Below are 20,676 nucleotides of genomic sequence, written 5' to 3' on the forward strand. Positions count from 1 at the left end.
CAATTCAATACAAATATTGTATTTTTTCCAAAAATGCAAATTGCCGTACAAAATCTTAGACCATGCCATTTTGAACATTTTTCTTGCTTCAATTTTATACTAGTACTACGCACTAGCTACGAAACCCTCCCCCCACAAAAAAAGGCAAACTCCGACGTCCAAAACATTGCTACCTCACAAAATCTGTCCCCTTTTATTTTCATAAACCAAACCTATTGAAGAAGTAGTAATAGCAACTATACTATTCAAGGAAACCCGTTTTCGTCAAAATCGCGTTTCTGAGGTTGCTGAGATCTCTCCCTTTGAGAGTTCTTCCCACTCCTTCACACATGGAGAAGGATGCAATCTGCGTCGACGCCACCCTCCTCGCCAGATACTCATGCGGCGGAAGCATCTCATCGTCGCCGTCATCGATGTCGGTGACATCGCCGTGGTGGCTGTGTGCACCACCACCACCCTTCTTGGGATTTTTCTTCAAGATTTTGGACCAATCGGGGATGGAGAGGGGCGCCGAAGACGCGCCGCCGGAGGAGGCGGCGGATCTCGGAATGGCCCTCGCGGCGGTCAAGTGCCACGTGGATGAGGCGGGCGAATTCTTTCTTGTTTTGGGGCCTTGATCTCTTGCCTTCATCATGGCCCACATCTCCTCTTCTTGATAATCCTCCGCCGCCATTCCTCCGCCGGCGCCGCCGTGAAAATCCGCCATCGCAACAAGAGAGGGAGAGGAGGAGAGCTTCGAATTTGATTGAAGTGGACGTTTAACAAAAGAGCTTACTTATTAGTAAATGCGCGCGTGTGAGCGTGGATATATATAGTGGTTGGTTAATGGTTAGTTTTAAATGGAGGTTTTCCAAATTGAAATTACTACTCCACTATATTAATTATGGAGTGCAAAAATGGGGTTTCTATTTTGTTTTTGTTTTTTATTATTTAATTGGACCACCACAAAACCCCAAATCAAATTTACATATATCAAGGAGTGAAAACACGAGTTTGATGCAGCAGGAGAAGGGAAAAAGACAAATTCTAGAGGGATACACATGACATAATCAAAACTAGAAAATAAAATGGCAATAAATGGATTAACAAAACTAGGGATTTTCACATGAGAAGTCACTCACAAGTACATTGAATTTAAGAGGTTTGGTTTTTTTTGTTATAGATAAAGTTCAAAACGCCCACAGAACCAAAATAAAAACGAAACTACCCAAAAGGAAAAGAAACCCCTCAAGATATGTAGATTATTTAATTTTCCACATTTAGTAAAATTAAAAGGCAAAAATGTCAGAATTCTGAATTAGGGTTTTCTACATCGATTGTAAGGGTGTACCCACCGCATATATATACGTGTATAATCATAAATATGGCTTATACACAAGTTTCAACAAGAGTGACTTGATTGGGCAAGATGGAAGAAACTTATTGGGCGTTGCCCCCAAACAGCTTATCCGAACTTAATGAATCAAGATGTGTAGCTGAGAAATCCAGATTGTAAAGAAAACTTTATAAAGAATGCCTAGGAGAAGGTGCTAATGCAATTGCACATTGAGATTTGAGGTTTTTTATTTAATTGTGACTCAAATCCAAGTGAGTCAAGTTTATGTAGTACTATTAGCATTTTAAGATAAATGTATCTTATTTCATTTCTATTATTTCATTCTATTTAAATGATGAAATTTAGTCAAATTATATTTTGTTTCACCATTTTTAAAATTAGAATATTAAATCACAAATTTTCCATTTTTCTCATTTATCTTATTCATATACAAATAAATGTCTTTTGGTGATGATAAAAATGAAATTATTTCAATAGAATAGATAAGTGAGAGGATAAAGTAATAGAGAAGAAATATACTCCTCCGTCCCTAAAATATGGACAACATTTGAAATAGAACGAATTTTAATGCATAATTGTAAAGTAAGAAAGAAATAGAAAGAAAAAGTTGGAGTATTGTTAGTGGAGAATGAGACCTACCTAATTAGAGAGAAAAAAAGTTTCCTTAAATAGAATTGATCTATTTTTAAGGGACATCCCAAAATGACCAATGCGGTTTATTTTTAAGGGACAAATGGGCATTATTTTTTGCTAAAAAGGTAAATGGTTCACTTATAATGGGACACTGTAAAAAGAAAAGGGGACACATTTATGATGAGACAGTGAGAGTACTTCATTCGTCCTTGTTGGGTTTCTGGATTACAAGAGATAAAACTAGCCGGGTGTAAAACAACCAAGAAGAAATACAAATGGAAAAAGCTGAAACAAGATTACAAGGAAAAATTCGAAACAAGTAAACCGTGTAAAGTTATTAGCCGAGTCGAGGAGTCATCTTTCCGCAAGACGAGATACGCCCCGGTAGTGCTCTTCGGATTGGCGTTTCGTCCCCAAAGATAAAACGGCTACGTCTCTGGTGAAGCAGCACCGCTATCGCTCCGGAGAATTGGATGGAGGAGAGGGCAGAGCTTCGACATAAAGACAATGCAGAGAGGAAGAGAGCTTATGATGCAGAATGCTTCTAGTGTTTGATGTTGTGTATAGAATGCATGGAATGGCTAGCCTATTTATAGGCTCGGTCCACTGCAGGAGGTCAACAGCCATGATGGCTATCATCATTGTGAGTCTGTAACCGCTGAGCGTTACAAGACGTTACAAATCTCAGAGCTAGAGAGGAGAGGTTGAATCTAGACGCGTCTAGGTTCGTTCCTGACGTGGACTATCACGTGTCAGCCACGTTGGCTTTACCGCGTCACACTGACGAGATGTCATCCCGCTTGGCTCGCTGACGTGAAAACGATGGTGGTCTAAACAGAACTAGACCAGCCTAAGGTCGAACTCAACCACCGAGCCACACGACCAAGCCCAAAGAATAGTTCAAAGACCAATTGCCAAGATCCAAGGGCACGGGCAGGGCTCGAGGCTCGCGGCGGGGCGGGCGGGCGCGCTTGTGCGCGCGTGTGGGCTCTTACAGCCCATCTTAGTCCACTATAATTATTAAATACTTGATTAATAAGGTTGTAACTTCCAATGTGGGATAATTAACTCTCTTAATTAGTATCACAGCTTCTCTCATAGCTCATTTAATTAGTTTGCAATTTTGCACAACTTTAATCCATTATTTCTCAATCACCGGGAATCGGATTTGAGAAAATGAATATACAACGGTCATCTTCTCCGAACGTAGATCGATCCTATATAATTTAATTTCACAAAATTAAATGTCTCGTTAAAATTATAATTAGTCAAAAGTCCATTAACCGGGCATAGATTCCAACAGTCCTACTACAGGTAGTAGAAACAAGCCTTAATTTATCCAATTGGGTAAGACTAAGCCTGTATAGTCACCCGACTTAGTACCAATCTATCATTCCAGGAGAATCTACCTTGTCGAGTAGAAGCAATCTTAACTTCATCTGGCTGGATCCAAGTTGGAATTCAGTTTGAAGCCTTATTTTATACTCCATCCATCAACGAAAAATAGTCTTATTTTTGGAAAAGACAAGTTTTAATAAGAAATTGGTAAAGTAAGAGATGAGAGAAATAGTAGATAAGGTAGGAGATATAAAGAGATAATAGCCCCATCGAAGAAATTTGGTCACGTAACCGTTGAGATTGTACTCTCTCCGTCCCACTCCCAACTATGTTGAATCAAAATATTTGGACACGGAGATTAAGAAATTGTGTTGAAAAGTAGGAGAGATGAATATTGAAAGATAAAGAGAGAATAAAGTAAGAGTGATTGGATGTTTTTTTTTGTCAAAAAAGGAAATGACTCAACTTAGTTGGAATATCTCAAAATGGAATACGACTCAACTTAGTTGGGATGGAGGGAGTAGTTTTTTTAGTATTTCGTGTTGTACTTTTTCGGGTTTGTAATAAAACAAAGATTTTCATATTGTGGTCTTAACTTTATGTATATATTTCACTATTTTATTATATTCGAAAAAAAAATTAAAAATAAATACAAAATGGTTGTTAAAAGATAGGGTGGGTTAGAATTTGCCCCATTGCCGGTGAATTGGTAGGATTACCGAATGCTGACGTGGAGGACCATAAATTGCTATAGGACGGACTATAGTCCACCACACTGCGGATGCCCTAAGAGCATCTCCAATGCTACATAGGCCAGCAATAGGCTAGCCATTCTCTCCCCTGCCACGTCAGCAACACTAAAAAATCTACCTGCCACATCAGATTTAGGCCAGCCGCAATAAAAATAATTCAAAATATACTACATTTACGGAATTAAAATTACGATTAAAATACGGAATTAAATTTACGAGACATATACATGAAAATTAATCCATTCCATTAAAAAAAAAAGTACAAAGATTTTTAAAAAAAAGTACATGATTTTTTTTTATAAAAAAGGGCTTCCACACACGAGCCCCGCCACTCTCTACTCCTCATCGCCGTCGCCGCCGCCGCTGCCGCTGCCGCTACCCGTGGTATCGAGCCCACGTCGGAACCCGCTAGCCGTGCCCTCGCGATTTCCAAATCAACCCGCATGCTCTCGAGCATCGAGTGAAGAAACATCTTCTCCGTGGGGTCAGTGGCGGTCCTCCAATCTTGGAAGACCTTGTACATCTGATCCCGCGTATGGTTACGCGAATGGAGAGTGTACTCGAGTGGGGCGGGTGGGAGGGCGGAGGACCTGGACCTCGCGGGGCGATAGGGGGATCCGCCCCTCGCAGCCCGTTGCGCCCGCTCTCGTCCAACCGGGCGGGGCGACCAAGCAAATGAAGGAGGGTATGGAAACTCCCTCAAGCATCCGGGGGGAGGTCGTGAGATCCGCCGCTGCTGCCCTGTAGTCGCCGGTATAGTTCAGCCTCTACTTCTTCGGCCACCCAGCGTCGCACCCCGCCCGGAACTTCTCGGAGTCCTTCAGCAACAAGAAGCACTCCCAGAAGGTGAACTCCTTATACTTTCCCGCCAAGGGGAACCGACTCTCGGCTATCCTCCGGGCGTCGTCCTCATTACGCCCACTATCGAGTTGACGGAAGGCGTTGGCGTACAAATTCGCAAAACGGCCCACCGCGGCCCCGATGCGCTCCCACCCCTTCCAGACCTCCTCCCTGCCGAAGTCCTTCCCGTGCGGGCAGTGCCTCCTATAGGCAGCTCGATCTTCGCCCACATGTTGATGACCCGCCGGTTGTTCGCAACCAGCGGATCGTCGCACACCTCCAACCACCCCCTGGCCACTCCGGCGTACTCATCCTCCGTCCACTTCCCCGCGGCCGGGGGTGTCGTCAACAGCGGGCTGTGATAACTCGCCGACCGCCTTGGCCTTCCCCTCGTCTTCTTCTTCGGCGCGGCCCGCCTCGCTAGAACGGGAGTATTCGGATCCCCGAGATCGATCCCCATATCATGCAATGACAGAAGGTCATCGCCAGTGAACTGCGTCTCCATTGGGGTCGACGTGTGAGACGAAGCCATCAAAAAATCAAGCGAGGGACGATATACCGTGTCCCCTCCCGGTGACCCCTGCATCCCCCTCGTGCATCCCGGATGCATACCGTGCCGCATCCCCCTGCATCCCGCCCCCGCCACATCATCCCCATCATCTCGTGCCGCATCCTGGGCATACCCTCCACCCGGCGCTCGATCGCCCGTCGCTTCCTCGCTTCGCCCGGCATCCCCACGGCATACCCCCCCGGTTCCCCTCGCATCCCCGGCGCGCACCTGCCATCATCCCCATCATCTGATTCCAAAGGGATGTTAAACCCCGGGCCCATCTCGCCCACCATCTCGCCCCATCCGCATCCCACAGTGTACCGTGGGAGTCTGAGAGCCGCTCGTCGCCGGACTGGACTCGTTGTTGTGATCCATCGCTCGATGATGCTCTTGTACAGAAAGAGAGAGAGAAAACTCGTTAAAACAAGTGGTGCAAATGAAAATGAAACGAAAATCGCGTTTATATAGGTTTTTTAAATAAAAAAAAAACAAAAAAAACAAAAATCGGCGCTGGCCGATCGGGCCGCCACAATGGCGGCTAGCCGATCACAGCCAGCGCATCGGCCAGCCCATGCCGGTCCGCTCGCCGATTTCGCGCTGGCCGCCTCCAATGGTTCGGCTAGCCGATCGGCCAGCGCGAAGAATCGGCTAGCCGGTCGCTAGCCGACCATTGGAGATGCTCTAATGCAAGTTACAACTCCCTCCGTCCCAAAAAAATAAGGACATTTTCCATTTTGGGGTGTCCTATAAAAATACCTCCTTCTATTTTTGGTAACTTTATTCTCTCTAATAAGGCGAGTCTCATTCTCTACTAACAATACTATAATTACTTTTGCTTTCTCTCTCCCGTCCTAAATGTCCATACTTTTATTGAACGGGGGGAGTATATAATTTAGTTTGACACGACACGATAATGACTTAAACATGATATTACACAATTGAAATATGTTCTAACATGATTAAAACTTTATCATAACATAAATCTAAATAATAAAATTAAATTATGATATTTCAATTGATAAAAATAATTAAAATAATAATTTTATTTCTCAAAGGATAAATCAAACCTACCACGACTCAACCGAAATAATCAAGTTCTAATTGGGGAGATCGATAAGGACTCAAACTCATTAACTTCACGCGTGTTCATGTTGAATTCTCGTATTGTATCAAAATTGACAGGCCTAGGGTAGGTGACTTTGGCAAGGCAAGCTTCGATTGCGGCACTAGTGGGCAGCTGACACTATGGTCATCCTTACCCCAAATCTCCTCATTTTCCTTATTTGTCCTTAATTTTTCTCTTTCGAACCCTGTTGCACGTGGAGCTACAAAAATGTGCCTTCCTTGTAAAAAAAATAATCGCTCCATCCCTGAAAAGTATATAAACAATTTCATTTTTAGTTCGTTCCTAAAAAATATGAATTTTCTAATTTTGGAAACTTCTTTCTCTCTAATGAATTGAAACTCATTCTTCACTAACAATATTATAAAAAAATTTTCTTTCTATCTCTCTCTTACTTTTTCAATTATTCATTAAAACTCATGCCGAACCAGGGGCGTAGCTAGAATTTTATTGAAGGAGAGACAGAAATATAATACATAGAAAAATTTATGTATTTGAGAAGATGCATTTAGTGTGGTTGAAGTATATAACCAGAAATTCATATATAAATATATAAGGAAATAAATGGATGAGGAGGGGCATTTGCCCCATGTCCCCATAAGCTAAATCCGCCCATATGCCAAACCAAATGTTCATACTTTTTCTCTTTGAGAATAGAGGGAGTATCAACATTTCATCAATAACCGAGCAAATTAAATAGAAAAGGAAGCAATAAAATCGGTTTATCACCTCTTCATCACATACCTCTTGTATCTAAACTAAATTATTCTTCTTTTTCAGATTCCCTTTCAGACGGTGGGCTACAGAAATACTATGGACTACCACATGGGACATCCTCTTCCTCACACCAACATCATCCATATCTACTTCAGTAGTGTCGCCGGCCAAATTCATACCTCAAATTAAATATCTATTTGTTACTCCTTTAGAGCATCATAACTGGTTGAGACTATTATTGCGAAATCAGTGGTATTTCAACATCCAACTCAATTATATGAGAAGTATAAGTCGCATCGAACATCATGTGCATGACTGCATATACATTTCATCAGGCGATCGGCTATATAACTATATCCATATCCCAAATTTATAAAATACTATCCACAGCACCAAATTTTATCTCAAATATATCATATTCATTAAACGAAACCCGTTAATATTAATTCTTGAATGCGAAACACTGTTCCTGTGTTTTGGGATTTATAGCTGAGATGACAGTGCAGTTTCACAGTCTACTGAAAAACAGTAAAATTCAGCAGAACTTGGTAGGCCTTATCTTTTGGAATATGGGATAATTCCATAGCTACCTATATATGCAGTTATATGCCTGTGTTCCTCAGACCTCAGTCATTATATGTCAGGAATATGTATACAGAGAGAGCATATTGATTGTATATGTTGGATTAATACTGTTATTAGGAGTCCTAAAAATGGAGTACTCCCTCCGTCCCGGAGTATTAGACTCACTTCTTTTGGGCACATGATTTAAGAAAGTGATATTTAAATAGTTAAAGTGGAGAGAGTAAAGTATGAGAGAGGGAAAAAGTAGGGGAGAGAAGAGAGAAAAAAATAGGTGGAGAATAAAATAAGATAGATGCTTTTTGCTAAAAAAGGAAATGAGTCTAATATATTGGGACATCCCAAAAAGGAAAGTTGGTCTAATACCTTGGGACTGAGGGAGTATTTTTTTTCATGTCGAATAGTGCATAAATTCTTTTCCCATGAAGAATACATTATTAATACCTTCCAATTTATTTCAGCTGATTAGAAAGGCTCAACTTCTCTAGTTACATCACTACAATTCATTTCATGCTTTACTAATTTCTCTATGAATGCATAAAGTTATTTTTGTAAATGTATGTTATAAAACGTGAAGCTCCTCAATTTGAAATTTCAAATAGCCTATTTATAGAAGCACCGAGCCAAATAGCCTATTTATAGAAGCATTGAGCCACACGACCAGGCCAAAAGACCAATTGCAAGATCCAAGGCTCGCGGCGAGGCGGGCAGCGCGTGTGGGCTCTACAGCCCATCTTAGTCCACTATAATAATTATTATATATAATAATTTTTCTTATTAAATACTTGATTAATAAGGTTGTAACTTTTAATGTGGGATAATTAACTCTCTTAATTGATCTCATAGCTTCTCTCATAGTTCATTTAATTAGTTTGCAATTTTGCACAACTTTAATCCATTATTACTCACTCACCGAGAATCGAATTTGAGAAAATGAATATACCACGGTCATCTACTCCGAACGTAAATCAATGCTATATCATTTAATTTCACAAAATTAAATGTCTCGTTGAAATTATAATTGGTCAAAAATCATTTGATCGGGCATAGATTCCAACAAAATCATGTAAAAAGAACAATAAGCACGCCCGCACACATAGAGAGGGTGGGGGAAGAGACCTAGTTTCAAGAATTATTTTATTTATTTGGTGGGTGACATGTCTTAGTTTAAAATTGTATTGCCAAACGAGTCTTTGTCATTAGCTACTGTTAAACTAAATATTCATGCATTATATTATTAAAGGATGGTGATTGTTGGGGTCGTACTAATCATGTCAAGATCAAATTATAACAAAGGAAATGCATATTCAATGTTATCTCTAGTTGTGGGTGAAATCAAATATTAATAATTAATATAGTAATATACAGAGTTAAATTGGCAAATAAGTCATTCCTAAGGATAACGATGAATTTATTATATAGTACTTCAGTGATAGACTGATTCAGTCGGTTAAAGAGTGCCAAAATATTGAGCAAAATAATTAATAACCCAATTTCTTGTCAAATTCTCTGCGGGTTGGTGGCAATGAATTATTAGGCTTTAATGTAACTATCCAATTTATATGTACTTGTACAGTCTTTTTCTTTCTTTCCTTTTCTTTTGAAAAAAATAATCTCTGTGCCAAAATTTTCAAGAAATTCATTTGAAGTTCTAAAATTTAGCCGGGCAAATTGGCTATAAAGTTTTGAACTTTTAAATAGTTTGTTTTTTCCATAAACTTTAAAAGTTGCTTGAAAAATCATGAACTTTATCGGAATGTGTAAACTTTCCATGAGACCCAACCAAATCTGATAGATTTCCGATACAATTACTTATCCTATGTGGCGCGGAGGTGTGAATTGGCAAAATTCCACTCATTCTAATTGTTTATCTTCTATCTTTGCAATCTTTGACGCTGTACTTATCACAAACATACAAATAGCACAAATGAAAACATACAAATCGACATAAACATACAAATCGAATTCCACAAATTGAATTCAGCATAAAAGTAACATTAATTTCACAATTCGAATTGAACCATAAATTTGTCATTTGCCAAGTCACACCTACAGCGCACCACGTAAGATAAGTTTGTGCCGGAAATCTATCGGATTAAGTCGGATGGAAAATTTATACAGTCCGATAAAATTCAATGAAAAAAAAAACAAATTATTATAAAATTTCATAATAACTTTACATGCAATTTGTCTGAAATTACATTTTTATTGGCAACATCATAGCAATTGTCGAGGCAGCTATAGATTAAATTTTTTTCAGAAGATGATAAGGCCATTCAAAATTCATACTATACTTCCATTTCTTTTTTATTTACATTGTCCATATATCATTCCCTTATTTTACGATTTATTTTCAAAACTCACCACTCCAGTCACTAAGGCCTAGGCATCAACATTAAAGCCTAATTTTGAGCCTCATTTCACAATCCTTTTTTTTAATGCTATATCAATAAACATTGTTTCAGTTAAAACATATAGAATAAGGTCAGCCTCATTTTTAGTAACATTTCAATCTCATTAAATTTCTCAATCTATCATTTTAAATTGTATATGTATATAATACGGAGTATAATATTTGAAAATAATAAAAGGAGTACAATTTACAAATAATAACATAAACTATTTATAAAATTACAAATTTATAAATAATAAAATTACTACTTACAATTTTAAATAAAATTATTTAAAATTTATAAATAATAGTATAAACTAGTACTCTTACTTAATAAGTTTCGAAGTGCATTCTTGTTTGATTCGGTGTATGGCATTGCCATTCTTGATTACAAACAAAATTAGTATGTTCACGAATTTGATACGTTTGTATATATAAACCTCAAATTCTTAGTATTGGACTTCAATGTAGTTCTTAAAATTTACAAATCGTGAGACATTTGGAGGTAAATTTATTCTCGTTTATATTGAATCGCAACATTGATTGCCGCGGCGTGCTGGTCCATCTCGTGGGGACGGGTTGCCGACGCGAGCAGCCCACTGCAAAGATCACCACCCGTTCTAGCAGGCTGACACGCCAGCGCCACGTGGCGCATTATGAAGGGTGTCGTTTTCACCGTTTGAAATATTTATTTTAAATTGCGGAAATAAAAAATAATCATACTTCTCCAAATATAACAGTTTATCACCGTTTTTCTCCAACTTTTCACTTTTTTTACTACATTCGCTCCTAAAAAATAGAAACTATTTCTATTTGGTGTTTTCCATAAAAGTAGAAACTTTGTATTTTAGGAAGTGAACCCCATAATCTAATACTCTACCTATCCCTTAAATTTTGTCATACTTGGACCAGACATGAGTTTTAAAAAATATAATAGAAAGTTAGTTGAAAAAGTTAGTGGAAACCGGAGAGTGTGTCCTACTTATTTTAGTTTTACAATAAAATGTGACTTGGAATGAATCAGTGAAATGTGGTAAAAAGTGAAATGTGACAAATTTTGTGGGACGGACAGAAATGAAAAAATGTGACAAAATTTATGAAGAGAGTAACATTATTTCCACTGATCCTATTCTTCCCTATTATTTTACCCATTTTATTTTTCTCTCATCCTTTATCAATTCTTCTCTCTTACTCTATCAATTGTGCATTAAAACTCATGTCATTCAAGAGTTCCTATTTTTCAAGAACGGATGTAGTATATTTTTTATCCTTCAATTCTTTCTCAAATCATCTAAAAATACCTCATTCATCAAAAAAATTTTACACCAAACTCTCAACATTTTCATTCCCTCTCTAATTTTTCTCTTCACATTTTCATTAACAATTGTGCAAATATGTCTGACCAACAACCACCATCCATCCCAAGCTGGAGCTGGAGCAAGTGGAGCATGCAGACCCAAGCCCAAGCGGTTCCCCAAGCTCCACCCCCTTCCCCGCCTTCTAATCTGACTATTTTATTCGGATATTTAACCCAGATAATTGCAACCGACAAAGTGATGGGATCCATGAGTAATTAATGAATGAGATGGATTGTTACATGTGTTATCTCTTATTTAACGAAAGGAATAAAAATAGTTTAAAAGTAGTGTGAGACCAATGAATAGTTAATTAACCAATGTGTAATAAGCAACTATACACATATACATATTGTTAGTATAGTAAGATCGAGTTTCTTCGCCGCCGCATTGGATTGGGGCCATCCTCCTCTCAATCGGAGAGAAATATTTTGTGGGCGTTGTTGAAAAAATCCTAGTTTTTGGAGGAAGTAGCCCAATAAACTGGTTGTGATTGATACACATAGAAGAGCATATTACACAAAGTGGTGTCTAAGTCATGAAATTTTTCAAACCGTCCAAATCGAGATAAATAACTTTGATGAGATATGAGCACAGTTTAATTACAGTGCCATTTACGTCACCAGAGCTTTTCAAAGGAGGTGGGTCTTTGGTTCCACTAAATATGCTTCTTTAGTCACACTATAGTCTAAACCATCATTTTCAGCTGCAAGTGTGTTTTCAGGTTTAGAACATCCTAAGACTAAAGCAATTTATGTGGTGGTTACTTGTTATATTAGGCCCCCACTGACTACTAATGCTATGCTATTCTATCAACAATTGTTGGCTTGTTGCATTACACACAAATTACTAGTACAAGACAAGTGGGGTTGTCAAGATAGTTTCACAAAACAACGATCCAATGGCGATTGTTTCTACAATATCTACCAATAAGAGGAACTTGAAGTGATACATTCGATTACTGAAATGTAAAAGTGGTGAACAGAAAACGTTTTAGCTATTATTTTTACTTGGAAAACTATTAGGGGATTCCTTTCTTGTCAACATGATGGATACATGGTGTGGCCCATTTATAGAATTTTGCCCTTTCTTTAGAACATCTCCAACACTTTCCGACGGGCATCGGACCGGCGTGTCGGACGTCCACCATTAGGCGCGAAGGAGACGGATGCGGACGTCCCTTGCGGACACCGGAGATCCACGGCATTCCCGGGACGTCCATCGCGACGGCGGGCAGACGTCCGCCATTGTGGCAGACTGACAGACGTCGCCGGTGGACGCCCCGATGCGATTTTTTGAATTTTGTTTGAATTCTATATATACGGCTCGTTGCAAACTCTAAATATACGGCTCGTTGCAAACTCTAAATATACGGCTCGTTGCAAACTCTATATGTACGATTTTTAAAAAAACTCTAACGCATGTATAATCATTAAAAACAACGAGACCCCGTTCGGCTAGCGACAAACTATATAGATTCAACGCACATGTATGTTTTTTTTTTTTAAATAAAATAAAACCGTTGCATTTTCCCCATATTCGTGTCTAAATTTTAATTCCGTAAATAGTTTAATTCCATAAATTAATTAATTTGGTGAATTTGCGAATTTTTTTTATTGTGGGAAGTCCTTGGGAATGTCCACCACTGTGCAGTGGGATGTCCTTATGACGTGGCGGTGCTGTGAGAGATCTTTATGACGTGACAATAAGTGTTTTTGGGAAGTCCGTCGGAAAGAACGACGGGACATCCGCACCATTGAAAATGGTGCTTACATGGCCATCATCATAAACAATGTCATAGTAAATGTTAAAGCAGTTGATTGATAAATTGAGCAGATTAAGAAGATAGAATTGGCCACAGAACGATTTTTAATAAAATTCTACACTAATTACTACTCCACTTTATATGTTAAACTTGGGTTAAATAAAAGAAAAACCTGTAATTCGAATTTTTGACATAAAAAACACTAGAAAGTTAAAACCCCAAATCCAAAACCCTCGGAATCAAACGCCGCCGAGAAGAAAATGGAGTATGAGAAGAGGAAGAGCGCGGCCCTTGCGGCCATGAACTCGGAGGCACCAGATAAATCTCCCAAAGGCACCATAGACGCGCCGATCATCCCGCTGTTGACCTCCATCAACTCCCACCCCTCTTACTTCACGACTAGCTCTTGCTCCGGCCGCATCTCCATCCTCTCTCAGCCCATCCTCTCTCCCTCCGCACCCAAGAAGAAGGCTAGGGGCGGCTCCTGGCTACTCTTGTCTCACGAACCAGTTCACCCCTCTTCCGTCTCCGCCTTACTATTTCCTCCTCAGCCGCCTCTCCCCGATGCAATCGAGGACCAGAGCATTGTCTTTAGGTTTGAGCCATTGATAATCGCCGTGGAGTGTGTGAATGTGGAGGCGGCTCAGTCTCTGGTTTCTCTTGCTATTGCTTGTGGTTTCCGAGAGAGTGGCATTACAAGCGTAAGTAAGAGGACGATAATCGCTATCCGATGCTCGATACGGATGGAAGTGCCTCTGGGAAGCACACACAAGCTTATGGTGACCCCTGAGTATGTGGAGTATCTTGTTGATATAGCTAATGAGAAGATGGGGACTAATAGGAAGAGGACTGATCATTTTCATGATAAGCTAAGGGAGAATGGATTTCTGAGAAGGGAGATTGAGGCAGATTGTAAACTTATTAGAAATGGTGAAGAAGCCTATCCTGAGGCTAATAAAATTGAAGTTTTGGAGAGTTTTGAGGTGAGTGAAGTGGAGATCTTGGAGGGACAGTTGGGGCCTCAAAGCAAATATGATCGCAATGCTGAGAATGGTAATTGCTGAACACAAATCAATTGTTTAGGAATAATTTGCTTATGATGGTTGAAGCTCCATGTTTGATCTGCCATTGAAACTAGGTTAATTTATTAGCCCGTCACATTTTTTATTGTTATTGGGGTTTGATCAGTGTGCAGATGTCTTTTGAGTTACATTTTGATTGTTATTAGCATTGGAATTACTATATTTTTAAATCCATGATTTTCAGGAAAAGAATTGAGCATGGTTTATCATGTTCTGTAATATTGTATTCCACCATAATTATAAACTTATTTGGCTATTGCACAGTAGTGTGGCCAACTGATAAATGTCTGATTGCAGGACTGCTTTCCCTTAATGTGTCAGGGGTTTAAATCTTTGAATAATTGACAGGATCAGAGAATGTTTTTGGCATAGATCTCTCTGTTATTGAAGTAGTTGGTGAACCTGTTGAGAGACTCTTCTTGTGGGGTCACTCTTCTTGTCCCTTGAGCCAAAAGAAGATTATTATTTTTGGTGGCTTTGGAGGTATTGGAAGACATGCACGTCGAAATGATCTTTTGATATTTGATATCGAATCTGGATTTGTGGAGGTAATTGCTGCTGCTGGAGCCCCTTCCCCTCGGCTTGGTCACACATCTTCCTTAGTAGGAGATTCCATATATGTAATTGGAGGTAGGGCTGACCCCATGAATATCCTGAACGATGTTTGGGTATTTCATTTGCCAAGGAAAGAGTGGAAGCTTTTGCCATGCTCTGGTAGTTTGTTTCCTCCAAGGTATTGGTTAAACGATTCTTGTTAAAATATCCATGTTTTTCTCCTTTTGACACATCCACCTTGATTGGGGCATTGCTGTTAAAAAATCTTTCTTTGTAACTGGGGTAGCTATATTTTTTATTCATATGAATAGTCCATTTCATTTTATAAATGTTCTCCTCAGCAGCATTCTATATATGGTGACTTCATTGTTTGTAGGTCAAATTAAACTCGGCTGCTTTGAAAGTTTTAGATTTTATTTTCTGTGTTTGGGCCCTGATTCATATTCATCTCACAGGCACCGGCATTCAGCTGCTGTTGTTGGTTCTAAAATATATGTCTTTGGTGGAATCCATGATAATTCAGTCTTATCATCTATTTACGTCCTCGACACTCTAACCTCTGAGTGGTCAGAGATACAATCCCATGGAGACTTACCTGGTCCCCGTCATTCACACTCAATGGATGCAAATGGGTCTAAGCTATTTATTTTTGGTGGATATGATGGAGACAAAGCTCTTGGGTATCTTTACACTTTTGATGTACATAGAAGTCTATGGAGTAAGCTAAAGACAATTGGGCAGTCACCAAAGGCAAGGTTTTCACACTTGATGTTTGTTTATCAAAATTTTATTGGAATTTTGGGAGGTTGCCCTGTCACCGAGCACCAAGAATTGTTCTTACTCGACATTCAGTCAGAATGCTGGAAGAAGATAGTCATAAAGACTACTGAAGCAAGCCTATTTGTTCGAAGTACAATCAATGTGATTGGTGATCATCTTATAATAATTGGTGGTGGGGCTTCTTGTTATGCATTTGGGACGAAGTTCAGTGTACCTATGAAGATTAACCTGCTTCAGTTGATGTCCGGTTGTGATAATTCTGAGCCTACAGAAAATGAAGAGAAAGGTGCGGCCTTTCTACATTCTCAGTCTATAAGTAAAGAAAAAGTTAATGGGTCTACTAACCTAAATTCTGAGTTTGAAGAACTGAGGGTAGATAGTGAAGAGGTACCTACCCCTTGCGTTCTTCAGCTTGAAAAGCAGTATGCAAAACTGGCAAAGGATGTACTAAAAAAATTTAGTTGGTTGGATCTTGAAAGGAAGGTTTACTCCCAGGAGGGAGGCTCACATATCTGTTTTCCTGTTACCAAAGAATTCTGCAAAGTATCAGGAGATAACCAGGGCATAGCTGATAAACTTGGACCGCTAGCTGATCAGCTTTCAAAGCCAACTTTCTGGCAAATTATGTTGAAAGACATCTCCAGTTCAGCTGCTCTGGATCTTCTTATGTCATGTGGTGCAACCAAGAAGGTGGATGAAGTTATCAAAGTCAAGAAAACTCCTAATTCTCCTTTCAAAATTTTGAAGGAAGCCGTAGCCACTTTGTTAGAAAATGCTGGTCTTCCAGCCAATCTCATAGAACAGTTGCCGTCAAGGTGGTCTTATATGTGATATCTGTTGTTTCTGTGATGTTATTATAAGCTAACATTATTTTACGTTGGTGTAAGTTCCCATAAATTCCTGAATTATAGTCTTATATATTTTGGCAGATGGGAGCGTCTAGGGGATATTATTGTGCTTCCTGTTACATCATTCAAAGATGAGGTGTGGAATTCAATTGGAGGGGAGCTTTGGCCTCTTGTTGCACGTACTCTGGGGGCTCAACGTCTTGCACGTCAAGTAAGATCTGAAACTTATCTTATCTTTTATAGAATCTACATGATTCTTCCCTTTGAAACATATGTTGCATTTTTATTTCGACTCACAAAAAGAAAGTGAAATCTGGGGTAGACACTTTCCACTTTCTGTTAGAACTTTAATTAGTTGTTGAAATTCCCTGTTGAGCTTGAATGGCACGGTGTTAATATGCTGCTAATTAATGGCAACTGGCAAGGCTTTTATTTTCTCCCTGAAAAACAGTTGTGCTACTGCATTTGGATGCTACTATCTTTTGACCAATTTTCTTCTACTCAGTTCTGCATTTTGCCTTCTTATTTATAGTGCCCAAGTTCTATGTGAAGCCTTAATCAAAGGGGCTGTCTGCTGATGGAGTGTGTTGATGATACTTAGGGTAGGATTGCGCAAACAGAAACAAGAGATAGTAAGTTGGAGATTCTTGTTGGAGATGATGGCTGGGTTGATCACCGTGAAAATGGCATACTTTATTCTTTTGATGCCACAAAGTGTATGTTCTCTTGGGGCAATCTTTCTGAGAAGCTGCGGATGGCCCATCTCGACTGTAGAGATCAAGTGGTTGTAGATTTGTTTGCTGGCATAGGGTATTTTGTACTTCCGTTCCTTGTGAGGTGTGTTTTTTCCTGAAATCCTGACTCAACATTTGAATCCACTTGGCTTTGTACACCTATATTAACCATCAGTCTCTATTTTAATTGACTATATGCATTCATCGTGTGTCATGACTATCAGGGCAAATGCCAAAATGGTTTATGCTTGTGAGTGGAACCCACATGCTATAGAGGCACTCCGTCGCAACCTCTGCGCTAATTCTGTGGCTGATCGCTGTGTTGTACTGGAAGGCGATAATAGAGTTACAGCTCCTAAAGTATGGCAATTTTATCCTGCAGTGCTACATTGTTTTCCTAGATCTTGTTTTCATATGTCAAAACTTAGTTTAAGGGGTCTCATTTCACGGCACTTTAGTCTCGAAGACTATCTCATTTACAGTATATTCTTGGGCTGTCCTCACCTTTAGCTGAAAACATGATATGCGTTTCCGCTCCCCCTTCTTCAATCCAGCCACCAATACGAAAGATACATTGTATCATAATTGTTGATTGGTAATTATTAAGGATTAGTTACCAATATATCTTAACATCCTTTCCCACCCCCCTCCATATCTTATACATCTTGGTAGAAGCTTCCAACTTACAGTTACTCAACTGACCTACCACTGGGATTACTATGTATAACATCTTTGGCTTTCCTTTCTGCAGTATTTTTGTGAGGCGATTAACCATCTTAAAAAGTATTCCTTTGACTGGATGTGACTGTTTTAGCTGTGCTTTTACTTTTACTTCTCTTAACAAAAAATTTCATATACAGGGAGTTGCTCATCGAGTCTGTCTTGGTCTCATACCGTCAAGTGAATGTAGTTGGGAAACTGCTGTTGCGGCCTTAAGGTAACATTAATCTGAAATTGATAATGATTGCGATTATTTATCCTGCAGTAAATATTCCTTGTTTTGAATGCAAAATTTGTGTTTCTTGAATTTTTTACATATTAATCTCGCACTAGATGGGTAAAAGAACCGATTCTTCCCTGAAACCATCTTTGCAGTCGAATAGAATTGTAGGAGGATTGTTATATTTGCTGTGGGAAAACATTTCTTGAATTGAGTCTGCATGCATATATTGCACAATACAAAGTTTTCAGTGTTCTTGGATTTTGAAGATTGAAGAAAAAAAAATCTCGATTGTCAAACTAGATTGGCTATCCAAATGTTAATCTTCCATGTTTTCATGCAACATCAAAATTGCAGGGATGAGGGTGGGGTGCTACATGTCCATGGTAATGTGAAGGATACGGAGGAGGGTCAATGGACAAACCACTCCATCGAAATGATCTCTGAGATTTCAAAATCACAAGGTAATCTGATCCACAAGTACATATAAACTCTCTACAAACATAACTGATAAAAGCGTGCAAACTCCACTTGCTTGTAATTCGACATGGCTTTACCTGCAGGTCGTTTGTGGGAAGTGTTGGTTGAGCACGTTGAGAGAGTAAAATGGTATGCTCCTCGTATTCGCCATCTTGTGGTAGATGTGAGGTGTAGAGTAAGCCAAAGATAGGAAGCTGCTGCAGTCGAGGTATATAATGAAGATTCGTGGTTAAGTCATTGTACCAACCATTACTGTTGCTGAGAAGCTTTTCATTCTTTATTCCAGTTGAACAAAGATGATATGATTGTCAATATAAAAGATTAATGATTCTGTGCGTTCATTTATTGTAATGGTTTTATACACTATTGTCAAGCCTAAGTACTTGCTTTCCTGGATTTTATGTCTGAATTGTTTGATTAAGAAAATATCTAAACCACTTATGCATCTATAAATATTAATTCAATCACGAGTTTTGATTTGCATCTCTCGACTTTGTTGGAAAACGAAACTTAATTCCACATCCATCTGAAATATAGAGTATGAACATTAAGTTTGTATGAACTAAGAGCATCTCTAGACTCCAAGGAAGAAAGTATTGAACTCATATTCTATCAATTTTTTTCAATTCACTTTTCTTTATATTTTTTAAAACTCGAGTTGGAATTAAAGTGGACAATTACTGAGAGATGGAGGAGTATATAGAAAGGTAAATTATTTTTTGTAATAAAAAAATAGTACAAGATGCATTTCAAAATATAAAAGTATAATACCTTCCCAAATACTTCCCCATTTGAAGAATGATTTTTCATGAAAAAATATACGTAAAATTTTACCTCTCTATATACCTCTCTCTATCTAGATGTTCTAAGAACATGAAAATTGAGGTTGATAAGGGTTTTTAAGGATTTATTATTGATGTTGAAAATTGAGGTTGAAAATACTTCCCTGGAATGCTAGAGAGCATCGACTGTATGCACTGGCAGTGGAAGAATTGTCTGACGGCGTGGAGAGGCTAATTTACTAGTGGCTACAAGAGCAGCCACCCGACGATGATCCACGAAGCCTGACCAACGGCTCTGGATTTGGCATGCATACTTCGGTGTAGCCGGGTCGAACAACGACATCAACATTCTTAACTCGTCCACCCTCTTCGCCGATCAATGCAGGGGTCGCGGCCCGTCTATCAAGTTCACTGCCAACAGACGCCAATATCATATGGGGTACTACTTGGCCGATGGCATATACCCAAGGTGGCCTGTTTTTGTGAAGACGATCAGCTGCCCAATTAGGCAGAGGAGAGTGTTGTTTGCGGCAAACAGGAGGCTGCGCGGAAGGATATGAAGCGGGCTTTCGGTGTGCTCCAATCGCGGTGGGCAATAGTGAAAGGTCCGACGCGTTTTTGGTTCAAGGAAATCATCGCCGATGTCATGTATGCGTGCATCATCATGCATAACATGATAGTCGAACAAGAAGTTGGACATGTCACCGATTGGATCGATGATGAAGCCGGATCTAGCTCCAGCACGACGACCCCGCCTGTCGCTCGAGGATTAGCGATGGGCTTCAGTGCGGTTCTAGAGAGACAATCCTCAATGCGTAGCCGACAAGACCATGCGGCGCTCATGAACCACATGATTGAAGAAGTTTGGAAGCGCCACGGCCATTGAGGATTTGTAGTTTTTTTTATTTCATATGTAAAATTTGAACTTTCAATGGAATAAAGTTGTTTTCTCCAATTTTTGTAGTGTTTGAATATTCAAACAATAAATAAAATGCTTAGGGCGGGCTATAGTCCGCCCTATTGTCAGTGGAATGGGCGGAGGATAAAATGCTGATGTAGCGGTGCATAGGACGGGGCTTAGAGCGTTGAATT

At 39.4% G+C, this 20,676-nt stretch overlaps 3 protein-coding genes across 4 annotated transcripts; 2 read left to right on the forward strand and 1 right to left on the reverse strand.

Annotated features, from left to right (window-relative positions):
- Positions 1-853, reverse strand: LOC125190442. Its single transcript, XM_048087757.1, has one exon. It carries the CDS (start codon positions 704-706, stop codon positions 242-244), a length of 465 nt encoding a protein of 154 aa, XP_047943714.1. The 5' UTR covers positions 707-853; the 3' UTR covers positions 1-241.
- Positions 854-13,581: 12,728 nt separating this feature from the next.
- Positions 13,582-19,143, forward strand: LOC125188778 (tRNA wybutosine-synthesizing protein 2/3/4). 2 transcript variants are annotated; one of them, XM_048085831.1, is made up of 9 exons: positions 13,582-14,436; positions 14,820-15,198; positions 15,476-16,615; positions 16,730-16,859; positions 17,250-17,485; positions 17,607-17,742; positions 18,243-18,319; positions 18,680-18,786; positions 18,886-19,143. In XM_048085831.1, the coding sequence occupies exons 1-9, from the start codon at positions 13,644-13,646 to the stop codon at positions 18,990-18,992; spliced, it is 3,105 nt and encodes a 1,034-aa protein (XP_047941788.1). In that variant the 5' UTR covers positions 13,582-13,643; the 3' UTR covers positions 18,993-19,143. The 2 variants fall into 2 exon arrangements, with proteins under 2 accessions (XP_047941788.1, XP_047941787.1); XM_048085830.1 differs by having other exon boundaries at positions 13,583-14,436; positions 14,814-15,198.
- A 997-nt stretch (positions 19,144-20,140) lies between these two features.
- Positions 20,141-20,470, forward strand: LOC125189981. Its single transcript, XM_048087187.1, has one exon. It carries the CDS (start codon positions 20,141-20,143, stop codon positions 20,468-20,470), a length of 330 nt encoding a protein of 109 aa, XP_047943144.1.
- The last annotated feature ends 206 nt before the right edge of the window (positions 20,471-20,676 follow it).

This window comes from Salvia hispanica, chromosome 5, assembly GCF_023119035.1.
Source record: "Salvia hispanica cultivar TCC Black 2014 chromosome 5, UniMelb_Shisp_WGS_1.0, whole genome shotgun sequence".
In the NCBI taxonomy this organism is placed as follows: Eukaryota; Viridiplantae; Streptophyta; class Magnoliopsida; order Lamiales; family Lamiaceae; genus Salvia; species Salvia hispanica.